We start from the raw sequence: 12,423 nt of genomic DNA on the forward strand, positions 1-12,423 counted from the left end.
AAATGCTCATCAGGATCGCTGGCGGTCTCAGGCTAGCCGGTGGCCAAAAAGCGATGAGGAGCCCTGTGCCAGTTTCTGTTGCCTTAGGCACGCTTTAAGACTTTGCTAGGGTGTGGGTCTTTTCTTTCTGCCTTAGTTTTGCACCTCTAAAATGGGAGCGTTCGTTGTGAGAATGAATCATGTGCTTGATGGACTACAAGTGTCCTCTAACGTGTATCTCAGGTGTGTGCTGTGCAAATAAAAGGTGTCATCTAAATCCAGGAGGGGTTGGGATCTGGGTTCGAAATTAGCCAGGCACATTTTGCAAGTGAAGATGTCTTGGCGCCTGACATCTCCACCCTCTGGGGTTCATGGGATCTGGACTGGTTCCACACACGAATACCCCGTCCTGTAGAATTCTATCAGATACGTTTTATCCGCACAAGCAGAATGAATTTCTGGAACCAGATTGCTTTTTCTCTGCAGCCCGAGGAGCAGCAGCCAGCATAAAAAAAGGGGTCAGAATAGGACAATATATATGTGGAAGTGACTTTTCTTCTTTAAGTACTCAGAGCTCTTAACCTATCTGACGGTTGTCATCTGAACCAGCCAGATATTTAACCGAGAATCAATCACGGTCGGTCCATCACTTGAGAAATAAGACTTTTAAGACATCTTGTCCCAAAATGGCAGCTAGACATTCCAATTTTGGCAACTGCAACCTTGGTTTAAGGAGCTATTTGACTCCTAGCTTTATATATCGTGAGTTTCTCAACATTGGTTGAGATCTGTGGCTCTCCAGAGGTTGTGAGACTACAAATCCCATCAGCCCCTGCTGGCACAACCGCAAGCACGAAACCAAGAACAAACCTTGGTTACAGCTCATGGTTTGTTGGGAGTTAAGTCAGTTACAAAGCTTTGCACTGAGCAGAACCACGGCTTAGTTTTTGGGGAGCAATGACAGCAGAAGGGCTGAACGAAGCAAGCTGTGTTTTCCTTCTAGGCGGCTCTGTCCAAGCATTAGTTTGGCTTGGCATCGCATACTGATGGATCAGGCCTGTGCCAGAGCAGTTGAGGACTCCGGCATAGCTCAGGGGCACACAGCACATCCTTTTCATAGCAAAGGCTTCAGGTTGCCTTTGCAGGCTAGAATAGCCCTCTGCTTGAGACACACACACACACAGAGAGAGAGAGAGAGAGAGAGAGAGAGAGAGAGAGAGAGAGAGAGAGAGAGAGAGAGAGAGAGAGAGAGAGAGAGAGAGAGAGAGAGCTGTTCAGAGCACAGAGAAGACCTAGGCTCAAAGAATGGCTCCTTTCCCTTTGATTCAAAGCAGCTCTTACCTGCCGCTTCTTGCTCTGCTGCGAAATTCACTCTGTTTAGCCATTCACTGCATTTGCATCCCATCCTTACATGCAAGGAGTTTGGGGAGCTTTTGGAGAAGGGCTGCAGCTCGGCGGTAGAAAACATAAGAGAAGAATAATAGAATCATAGAGTTGGAAGAGACCACAAGGGCCATCCAGTCCAACCCCCTGCCGACCAGGAAACACCATCAAAGCATTCTTGACATATGCCTGTCAAGCCTCTGCTTAAAGACCTCCAAAGAAGGAGACTCCACCACACTCCTTGGCAGCAAATTCCACTGTCGAACAGCTCTTACTGTCAGGAGGTTCTTCCTAATGTTTAGGTGGAATCTTCTTTCTTGTAGTTTGAATCCATTGCTCCGTGTCCGCTTCTCTGGAGCAGCAGAAAACAACCTTTCTCCCTCCTCTATAAGGCATCCTTTAATATATTTGAACATGGCTATCATATCACCCCTTAACCTTCTCTTCTCCAGGCTAAACATACCCAGCTCCCTAAGCTGTTCCTCATAAGGCATTGTTTCCAGGCCTTTGATCATTTTGGTTGCCCTCCTCTGGACACGTTCAAGCTTGTCAGTATCCTTCTTGAACTTTTGTGCTCAGAACTGGACACAGTACTCCAGGTGAGGTCTGACCAGAGCAGAATACAGTGGTACTATTACTTCCCTTGATCTAGATGCTATACTCCTATTGATGCAGCCCAGAATTGCATTGGCTTTTTTAGCTGCTGCATCACACTATTGACTCATGTCAAGTTTGTGGTCTACCAAGACTCCTAGGTCCTTTTCACATGTACTGCTCTCAAGCCAGGTGTCTCCCATCCTGTATTTGTGCCTTTCATTTTTTTGCCCAAGTGTAGTACTTTACATTTCTCCCTGTTCAAATTCATCTTGTTTGCTTTGGCCCAGTTGTCTAATCTGTTAAGGTCATTTTGAAGTGTGATCCTGTCCTCTGGGGTATTGAAGTTGATGGACGATGCCGAAATGGCTAAATTGACCGGAAGGGTCAGAAATCAGGAAGAGCTAAATTTTAATAAGGAATGGGGGGAATTTTTATAACTTATCTTAAAGACCATTGTAAACAGTTAAAATCATTATAAGGATTAGAATATCACTTGTAGTTTAAGGTTGAATTCTGGACACAATCGGTTTGGACTATCATAAAAGATGCAGGAGGAAATGATCACTAATAGGACCCACAAAGGGGAGGATGGAAGTCCAGGAGATTCCTTGGAATCTAGTTATGATTTATGTTTGATATCTCTGTAAAATTTTAGAGAAGCCTGATAGATCGGTCGGTAAAGCGAAAGACTCTTAATCTCAGGGCTGTGAGTTGGAGCCCCATGTTTGGCAGAAAGATTCCTGCATTGCAGGGGGCTAGACTAGAGGACCCTTGGGGTCCCCTCCAGCTCTACAGTTCTGTGATGATTCTATGATCAGGCCCACAAGCCACCTAGTCCAGCATCCTGTTCTCACAAGCAGGATTTGACCATGAGCCCCCTTCCGTTCCGTGGTTTCCAGCCACTGATATTCAGAAACATCGCCATCTGCGCACAGCCACTGCGGAGAGTAGCCATCTATATTCCTTTCCTCCATAAATTTGTCCAATCTGCTTTTAAAGTGGCCATTGCTGTTTCCTGTGGCAGGGAGTTCCACAGTTTAACTGTGCGCTGCGTAAAGAACTCCATCCTTTTGATCTGTCCTGAATCTTCCAACGTTCGGCTCCATCGGACGGCCGTGAGTTCTGGTATTATGAGAGAGGGAGGAACGCTTTTCTCTCTCCACGTTCTCCATGCCACACATATGTTCACAAACTCCTATCGTGGTGCCTCTTACTTACCTTTTCTCTAAGCCAAAATGTCCCCAGCGCCAGGGCCATCTTAAGCCCACCCAGCGCCCTGGCGCTAGGTCCCTCCAGCGCCCCCCTCCAGAGCCTCTCCAAGGGCCCAGGAGTGCCAAGCGGACCGCGGCAGCAGCAGGAGGCCACCTCTGAGGACTCCGCGCTGCTCCTCCTTCTCGTTTCCCCAGCGCTGGGTTCCGCTCAGTCAAGCTTCGTCACCAGCGTGCGCACCGCGGGACCAGCAAGAGCAGAACCAGCACTGGGGAAACGAGAAGGAGGCGCAGCGCGGAGTCCTCGGAGAAGGAAAGAGACGCGGCGCAGCCTCTCAGCTAATGAAGCGCAGTCCTGGCCAGATCGCCAGAACCCTGCGCTCACTTGGCGCCCTTCCAGCGCCCTCCGGCGCCGTGGTTCTCCGCGCCACTAGCCTCTATGGCTAGGACGGGCCTGCCCAGCGCTGCCTCCTTTCCTCACTGGGGAGTCACTGAATCCCCTCCCACCATTTGGACTTCCCTTTTCTGAGCCTGTTCCAGCTCCACAATATCTCCCTCGTCTTGTTTGCGGACGGTACCCCCTTTTGCCGCATAATAATAAGTACTTGGGAGCTAGTTTGGTTTTATTATTCTATAGCCTTATTTTTCTATTACGGTAGAGACGTACCTTTCCACCTCTCTCTCTCTTTCTCTCCCCCACTGGCAGTTTTCTCTGATGTCTTTTTAATTGGCACGGCAGGCTTGTTAACCTGTAGACTATATTCAGTACATAATGGAAAGTTTCTAAGGCGATCTGTTCCCATCTCCACGTTATCCTAAACCACAGGGCTCTGATTTCGCTGGCTTGGGATGCAAAGCAAATTCATGTGTCTGTGTCTCGTAGACCAAGGATTGCGGATGTACATGAATAATTCTCGGTCTGTAGGACAAATTGACACACAGAGAGAAGCGAATCACAGCTGGCTGAGTGTGTGATCAACATCTCCGGGTGGAATAATTTTTCCTGCCAGGATGGATTCTAAGAAATCACAAGTCTTGACTGTGAGCAATAGTGCTTGCCCCCAAGTAGCCTTCCACTCAGACTGGGCAGTCGGACCATCAGCGCTCCCCCCCAATTGTCTTGCAACCTTCCTCCCCACAGAGAAGCATCAGGCACCGTCATTGTGGATCATAGAATCATAGAATCCTAGAGTTGGAAGAGACCACATGGGCCATCCAGTCCAACCCCCTGCCAAGCAGGAAACACCATCAAAGCATTCCTGACATATGCCTGTCAAGCCTCTGCTTAAAGACCACCAAAGAAGGAGACTCCGCCACACTCCTTGGTAGCAAATTCCACTGCCGAACAGCTCTTACTGTCAGGAAGTTCTTCCTAATGTTTAGGTGGAATCTTCTTTCTTGAAATTTGAATCCATTGCTCCATGTCCGCTTTCTCCCTCCTCCATATGACATCCTTTCATATATTTGAACATGGAGTTTAGTCATGTGCTGAAGATGCACAACTTTATCCTAGTCTTTGACAGCTGACTGACTGACAGACAGACAGTTGATGATAGATAGATAATAAATAATGATCGAAAGATATGCACACAACATATGGCCTACCCTTTATTCATTCATTTATACCCCACCCATCTTGACTCTTAATTTGTTTTAAGTGATTTTAATACTGTACAGTGGTACTTTGGTTCTCAAACTTAATCCGTTCCGGAAGTCCGTTCCAAAACCAAAGCATTCCAAAACCAAGGCGCGCTTTCACATCGAAAGTAATGCAAAACGGATTAATCCGTTCCAGACTTTTAAAAACAACCCCTAAAACAGCAATTGAACATGAATTTTTTGATCTAACGAGACCATTGATCCATAAAATGGAAGCAATCAACAATGTTATGCAGTCACACAATCAATCCATCAGTAGCTGAACTGGGTTCCGCACAGTCACAAAAACAAGACAAAGGAGCCACAAAATCACAAAATAAATAGCAAAAACACAGACAGACCTCAGTGTAACACTCAAAACGGAAGCGTAACACTCAAAACAGAGCACGTTCGGCTTCCCCCAAAACACTTATTTCTGGGTTTGCAGTGTGTGGGTTCTAAGTTGTTTGAGTACCAAGGTACCACTGTACTTTAAATTGTTATAACCTGCCCTGGGACCTCACAATGAAGGACAAGGAAGAAATCCTCACCTCATTCTGTAAGCTGGGAGGCTTATAGCTCAGGAGAAGATGAAGCCTCTGCAGAGGGAGGGAGGGAGGGAGGGAGAAAGGAAAAGCCAAAGACAGAGAGACCCGAGCTCTTTCCAAATCCAGGTGCAGTCCTCACTAGCATTCCCAGGCTTACCCTGAGCCTCACATGGTGGTCCTCCTACTTTTAACTCCCCACGACAACCCTGTGAGGTAGGTCAGGCCGAGAGGCAGCGACTGTCCAAGGTCACCCAGTGAGCTTCATGGCTGAGTGGCGATTCGAACCCTTGTCTACCAGATCCTAGCCCGACACTCTAACCACTGCTCCACACTGCCTGTTGTGGATTTTCCTGATTCTTTGCCGCCGCGGGCATGGAGGGAACATGTGCCGTGCACGACTGTGAGGGTGCTCTGTTCAGAGTAGTTAGCCTGTCGCCTTCAGCTGGGGGTGCTGAGGGCTTGCTCCTTGCGGGTGACCGGCTAGCAGAAATCCCACCCTCCGCCTCGGTGCTGAATTGCCCCATTGCAATTCAGCCCCCTAAAAACATTCCTTCTCTCCCCCCCCCACCCAGTCCAGTCTGCTTGATCATCTGTCTTGACCTGCTTATGAATCCTCCCGCAGCACAGTTGCTCCTGTTTTGTCTGGGGAGAGGCAGCGGATTCAGCAAGCAGTCATTATTTTTCTGCTTTGTTACTTGGCACACATTCTCTCTCTCTCTCTCTCCCCCCCCCCCTCCAGATTTATAGCTCATGCCACGAGTGCCATCTTGTGGCACTTCTCATTGTGATTCTCTGCCGCTTTCATTGCATGCCGCTGCCGAAATCTCTCGCGAGTCGCTTGCCGCCACACGGAGCAATGGATTCAAACTTCAAGAAAGAAGATTCCACCTAAACATTAGGAAGAACTTCCTGACAGTAAGAGCTGTTCGGCAGTGGAATTTGCTGCCAAGGAGTGTGGTGGAGTCTCCTTCTTTGGAGGTCTTTAAGCAGAGGCTTGACAGGCATATGTCAAGAATGCTTTGATGGTGTTTTCTGCTTGGCAGGGGGTTGGACTGGATGGCCCTTGTGGTCTCTTCCAACTCTATGATTCTATTATTCACATCGGCACCTGCAATCTCCACTGATGTGGATTAAGGAGTCAAGGTATCCAGGCCAGCTGCTTCCAGATTCTTTCTACATGTCTCCTTTCTTTTTTTATCACAAAAAGTAAAGGTGAATTTATTTAAAGAAATCCTATTTTACATGACACACAAATGGTAACACATCTAACCTATAATGCTTCTGGGTAAAGTGGACACCTTTCTTTAATTTGCAGATATTTGATCCAGGTCAACAACTGATATTAATCTGTGTGATCAACTCTTCCTCCCACTCTAGGCTAAGGGCAGTCCCTCCTGGCACGTCGAGAAGCCCTTCTATTTCAACATTTTCACAAGATGGGAAACATCTTTAACCTTTGGTTCTATAAAGAGAGTTTTAAACAATCAAGGTGTGGATTGACATACAATGGGAGAAGATTAAACCTTCAGTCATAGAGCGGCATGCAAATTTAGGCATCCCCACCCTTTATGCTAAACATGATTTCAGTTGTGAACATCTACATGTCTCCTGTGCAGGTGCTTGTGTTGGAATACAGGGACGCGGGTCGGGTGGCGCTGTGGTCTAAACCACTGAGCCTCTTGGGCTTGCCAAGCGGAAGGTCGGCGGTTTGAATCTCCACGACAGGATGAGCTCCCTTTGCTCTGTCCCAGCTCCTGCCAACCTAGCAGTTCAAAAGCACACCAGTGCAAGTAGAGAAATAGGTACCGTTGCGGCGGGAAGCTAAACGGCATTTCCGTGCGCCCTGGTTTCGGTCACAGTGTCCTGTTGGTTTAGTCCTGCTGGCCACGTGACCCGGAAAGCTGTCTGCGGACAAACGCTGGCTCCCTCGGCCTGAAATTGGAGATAATCCGGTTTTTCAGTTTCATGGTATATCGCCAGCTAAACATCGTGACCTACTGATATATCACATTATCTGAAATAAGGATGGAGCTGTTTTTCAACTTCGTGATATATCACAATGTCTGAAATAAAACATGGAGCTTAATAGGGGGCCTTCGCTGGCTTCATGGGGTTTCCCACATGGTCACTTTGCATGGCGCACACACACATCAAAAATTCTGAAAACATATCATGATAGGCACTTGAAACCAGTTTTTGACAATACGTTGCCCAGCCCTGATTCACAATATATCCCCAGGTCAAAAACTATGAAACTGATATATCGCGATATGGACTTCAAACCAGTTTGAGATGATACAGTATATGGATATATCGCCCAGCCCTACCGGTCAGGAGTCCTGGGAAGTCCTGGCCAAAGTGATATATGGCTGCTTTGGGTTATAAGGAATATATAAAAGTCCCCTTGCCCTTGGACAAACCATCTCCTTGCTGCAGCGTCCATCTGTAAACACTCAGAGACCTGGCAGGCTGGTTTGCTGTAAGTTGTCCCCCTTTCTCTTAATAAAGCCCACAATATACAAAATGCTACTCCCAAGACCCTACAGACCCCCTTACCGCAATCAAAGGCCAGTGGGGCCACGACATGGGATTCGAAATAAACCCTACCCAGTGGGTTAACTGTGGGGTCTAAGCCTCCCTTCGGGTCCATCTCAGCCCAAAGAAGGGGAGTCACCTTGACTCTTACCTGTAGGTGGTACCTAACACCATGAAACCCGGCGCTGATACACCCAGGAACCTCACCTGAATGCTGGAGAGATTGCACCTACTATGGGAGACTCGAGGTCCAGATTTCTGAGGTTTCCTCCCTGAATCTTCACCTGGTCACTTTTAGGATTTATTCGTTCCAGGAATAGGTCGGCCATCCAGCTCAGAGGGCCACAATGGAGCTAGGTCAGGGTGGGGCGGGAGTCTTCAGGGCACGAGATTTGTATGTTGTTCTCGTGAATAGGATAAACGGCAAGCGGTAATTGGCAGACCCCTGCAGTAATTACTTTTTCAGTATTTGAGGGCAGGAAGGTTTTAAAACACTTCTTAAAAGCCCCCGAGAAAACTCTGAAGATACGGCCTGGAGAAATTATGAATATTGAACAAGCGGTGGCTTCGGTCATTTCCGTCACTTTTCATATATATTTTGTTGTTGTTGTTTAGTCGTTTAGTCGTGTTTGACTCTTCGTGACCCCATGGACCATAGCACGCCAGGCACTCCTGTCTTCCACTGCCTCCCGCAGTTTGGTCAAACTCATGTTCGTAGCTTTGAGAACACTGTCCAACCATCTCGTCCTCTGTTGTCCCCTTCTCCTTGTGCCCTCCATCTTTCCCAACATCAGGGTCTTTTCCAGGGAGTCTTCTCTTCTCACGAGGTGGCCAAAGTATTGGAGCTTCAGCTTCACGATCTGTCCTTCCAGTGAGCACTCAGGGCTGATTTCCTTCAGAATGGATAGATTTGATCTTCTTGCAGACCATGGGACTCTCAAGAGTCTCCTCCAGCACCATAATTCAAAAGCATCAATTGAAAAGCTTTTGAATTCTTTTCATATATATTAATTTCTGTAATCAGGAGGGCAGAGCTGAGATTCCCTGGAGAAACACTAAGAGGGACATGGGCTGCCCAGGTACATTTTGAAGGTGGCTCTGCATTATTTAGCAGGTCAGGAAATCCAGCCTCCTTGTCTGTTGGTTATAACGCTGGTCTGCAAGCAGCGACCACCTAGTTTCAAAGATTTCCTGGGTGATCTTGGCTCAGTGACTCTCCCAGCCTAACGTGCCTGGTGGGGTTCTCATTCTCAACCCCAAGTTTGGGGTGGAGGGGGGCGGTCAATGAATGCTGCTCCTGAGCCGTTTGGAGAAATGGCAAGGGTAGCCGTGGGATACATCACTGTTCCCTTTCTGTGATGGTTTATAAAGCCGTAAACAACCAGGGACCTAAATGCTTAAAAGTCCCAAGGGTGGCAACACAAGAACGGGGCCTTTTCTGCAGTGGCTCCCTGTTTGTGTGATGCTATCCCTGAGTGTGGGGGGGGGGTTGCCTGGTGCCTTCATTATATACCACCAGAAGAAAACATTTCTCTTCAACCAGGCTTTTGGCTGACTGACATCTTTTACCCCTTTTTAAATGGGGGAGGGGAGGGGGGGCTCATTGGTTTGTGAGGTGTTTCTTCTTGGTTTTAATTACATATTTTGTGTTTTTATCTTGTATTGTTTTCCCTGCGATACACAGATGAAGGGCAATATACAAATTTAATAAATCACGGTACAGTGGTACCTTAGTTCCTTGGTACTCAAACGACTTGGAACCCAAACACGGCAAACCCAGAAGTGTTCCGGTTTGCGAACTTTTTTCAGAAACCGAACGTGCTCTGGTTTGATAATAATAATAATAATAATAATAATAATAATAATAATAATAATAATAATAATAATATATTTATACCCCGCCCATCTGGCCGGGCTTCTCCAGCCACTCTGGGCGGCTTCCAACAGAAAAATAAAACACAATAATCTATTAAACATTAAGAGCCTCCCTGAACAGGGCTGCCTTCAGATGTCTTCTAAAAGTCTGGTAGTTGTTTTCCTCTTTGACATCTGTTGGGAGGGCATTCCACAGGGCGGGCGCCACCACCGAGAAGGCCCTCTGCCTGGTTCCCTGTAGCTTCACTTCTTGCAGGGAGGGAACCGCCAGAAGGCCCTCAGCACTGGACCTCAGTGTCCGGGCAGAATGATGGGGGTGGAGATGCTCCTTCAGGTATACTGGTCTGAGGCCATTTAGGGCTTTAAAGGTCAGCACCAACACTTTGAGTGTTATGCTTCCAGTTTGAGTGTTACGCTGTGGTCTGTTTGTTTTTGCTATTTATTTTGCGTTTTTTGTTTTTGTGGCTCTTTTTGTTTTTTGCGACTGTGGAACCCAGTTCAGCTACTGATTGATCGATTGATTGTGTGACTGCAGTATATTGTTTATTGCTTTCATTTTATGGATCCATGGTCTCGTTAGATAGTAAAATTCATGTTATATTGCTGTTTTAGGGGTGGCTTTTAAAAGTCTGGAACGGACAAATCCATTTTGCATTACTTTCTATGGGAAAGCGTGCCTTGGTTTTGGAAAAGACTTCTGGAACGGATTAAGTTTGAGAACCAAGGGACCACTGGAGTATAAAAAATAACTCTGCACCCTCCCAATCCCCACCTGCTTGTACATTAAGGGGAGACTCTCTTGACTGTGCCGCAAATTGAACAGCCTCTGCAATGTGTCGGGGGGGGGTTTCTCTGTGGTGGTGCCCCCTGTCTGTGGAACGCCGTCCCCTCTGAGATAAGGTTCCTGTATACTCATACGCTTTTCATCCCGGTAGCCAACTGCATTGGATCATTAGTCCAAACCTGCTGCTAGTGCAGGATTCTTCCAACCGATGTGGGGCTTCAATAAACAAGCTTAGAAGATTCCTTGCAGATCAGTGCATTTTGGAGCACAGACCCCCTTTTCCAGCAGCGATCTAAGACCTCCAAATTCCATAGATCAGCTGGAACATCTTGCAGGTCCTGTTTTGTTTCGTTTTTGTCTTGCAAACGTCAAGTAATGAGAAATCTCTCATGTGCTCATGCACACCTTGCCTGAAGGAGCGTCTCTACCCCTATCACTCAGCCTGGACACTGAGGTCCAGCTCCGAGGGCCTTCTGGTGGTTCCCTACCTGTGAGAAGTGAGGTTACAGGGAACTAGGCGGAGGGCCTTCTCGGTGGTGGCGCCCACCCTGTGGAACGCCCTCGCATCAGATGTCAAGGAAATAAACAACCACCTGACTTTTAGAAGACATCTGAAGGCAACCCTGTTTAGGGACGTTTTTAATGTTTGATGTTTTATGATATTTTTTTTCTCTGTTAGAAGCTGCCCAGAGTGGCTGCAGCAACCCAGTTAGATGGGCAGGGAGTGAGGATGGTGATGGTAATTGTTTGATTGTGTTTTTAATATTCTGTTGGGAGCCACCCAGAGTGGCTGCGGGAAACCCAGCCAGATGGGCGGAGTATAAACAATATATTTTTATTTTTGTAATATTTTATTAATTTTCCAAAAAAATAACCCAAATAAAACAACAGCAATACAAATTCAAAACCAAAGAAATTGAGTTGCCTCTAGTCCCTTCCTTGGTTTCATTATTTATCAGCATACCACATGTCCATTGTAGATTTTTAAAAAAACCCATTAAAATTACTACTACTACTTACTGCCCATTCATAATAAAACAGTCGTCCTAGTTAACCTGTGTACATTGCTTCTGTATATATGCAATAAAGTCCTTCCCATCTTCCTTAAATTTGTTATCATCTCTTCCTCTTCGTTTCATTGTCAATTTTGCCAATAATAAATTATTATTATTATTATTATTATTATCACTGCTTTTTTCTCCGCAGTGTTCCCAACTCGTGCCCAGCCAGTCCACGTGGCGCTGGCTCCTCAGGATACCGCTTCGCACAGAATATTACCTCGGACCTGCAGCTGGTGGCAGAATATGCAGCCAAGGCAACATGTGAGCAGCAGGCGGATGCATCTGGCGGTGACAGCCCAAAGGTACCACGAAACCTTCCCCTCTCCTTCCGCATCCTTGCAAAGGCCGGGGAGCCCAGCCTTCCATTAATCACTGCTAATGGCGGCAGCTCAGCTGTCAATTTCCTCCCTTATAGGGGTGGGCTCCCTGGTTGTGGTACCAGACAGTTGAGTAAATTGTAGGTGCATTCCTGCCAAAGGATTCCCCTCGAGGGTCAAGCGAGAGCCACTTCCCCTGTCCGGCCAGGCAGGTTGGCGTAACGTTGCCTACAAGGTCTCTCTCTCTCTCTCTCTCTCTCTCTCTCTCTCTCTCTCTCTCTCTCTCTCTCTGGGTCTTGCAAAGGCTGAAAGGGTGTTCGACTCTGTGGCGCTCTCAGCTTTGCTTGTTGAAAACCATCGCTCTTAAATAAGATAAAAGTTGGAATTGCAATACAGTGGTACCTCTACAGTGGAACCTCGGTTTATGAACACCTCGGTTTATGAATTTTCGGTTTATGAACGCCGTGGACCCATCTGGAACGGATTAATTCACTTTCC

General features: G+C 47.1%; 1 protein-coding gene across 2 annotated transcripts in view; it reads left to right on the forward strand.

The window, feature by feature from the left end:
* FOXK1 (forkhead box K1) overlaps positions 1–12,423 on the forward strand; it is a 92,047-nt gene that overhangs the window by 59,908 nt on the left and 19,716 nt on the right. For both annotated transcript variants that reach the window (XM_035130523.2, XM_035130522.2), the window contains exon 3: positions 11,754–11,910. In XM_035130523.2, coding sequence (XP_034986414.2) covers positions 11,754–11,910 — 157 coding nt within the window. The remainder of the gene's footprint in view (positions 1–11,753; positions 11,911–12,423) is intronic.

Source organism: Zootoca vivipara, chromosome 14, assembly GCF_963506605.1.
Source record: "Zootoca vivipara chromosome 14, rZooViv1.1, whole genome shotgun sequence".
In the NCBI taxonomy this organism is placed as follows: domain Eukaryota; kingdom Metazoa; phylum Chordata; class Lepidosauria; order Squamata; family Lacertidae; genus Zootoca; species Zootoca vivipara.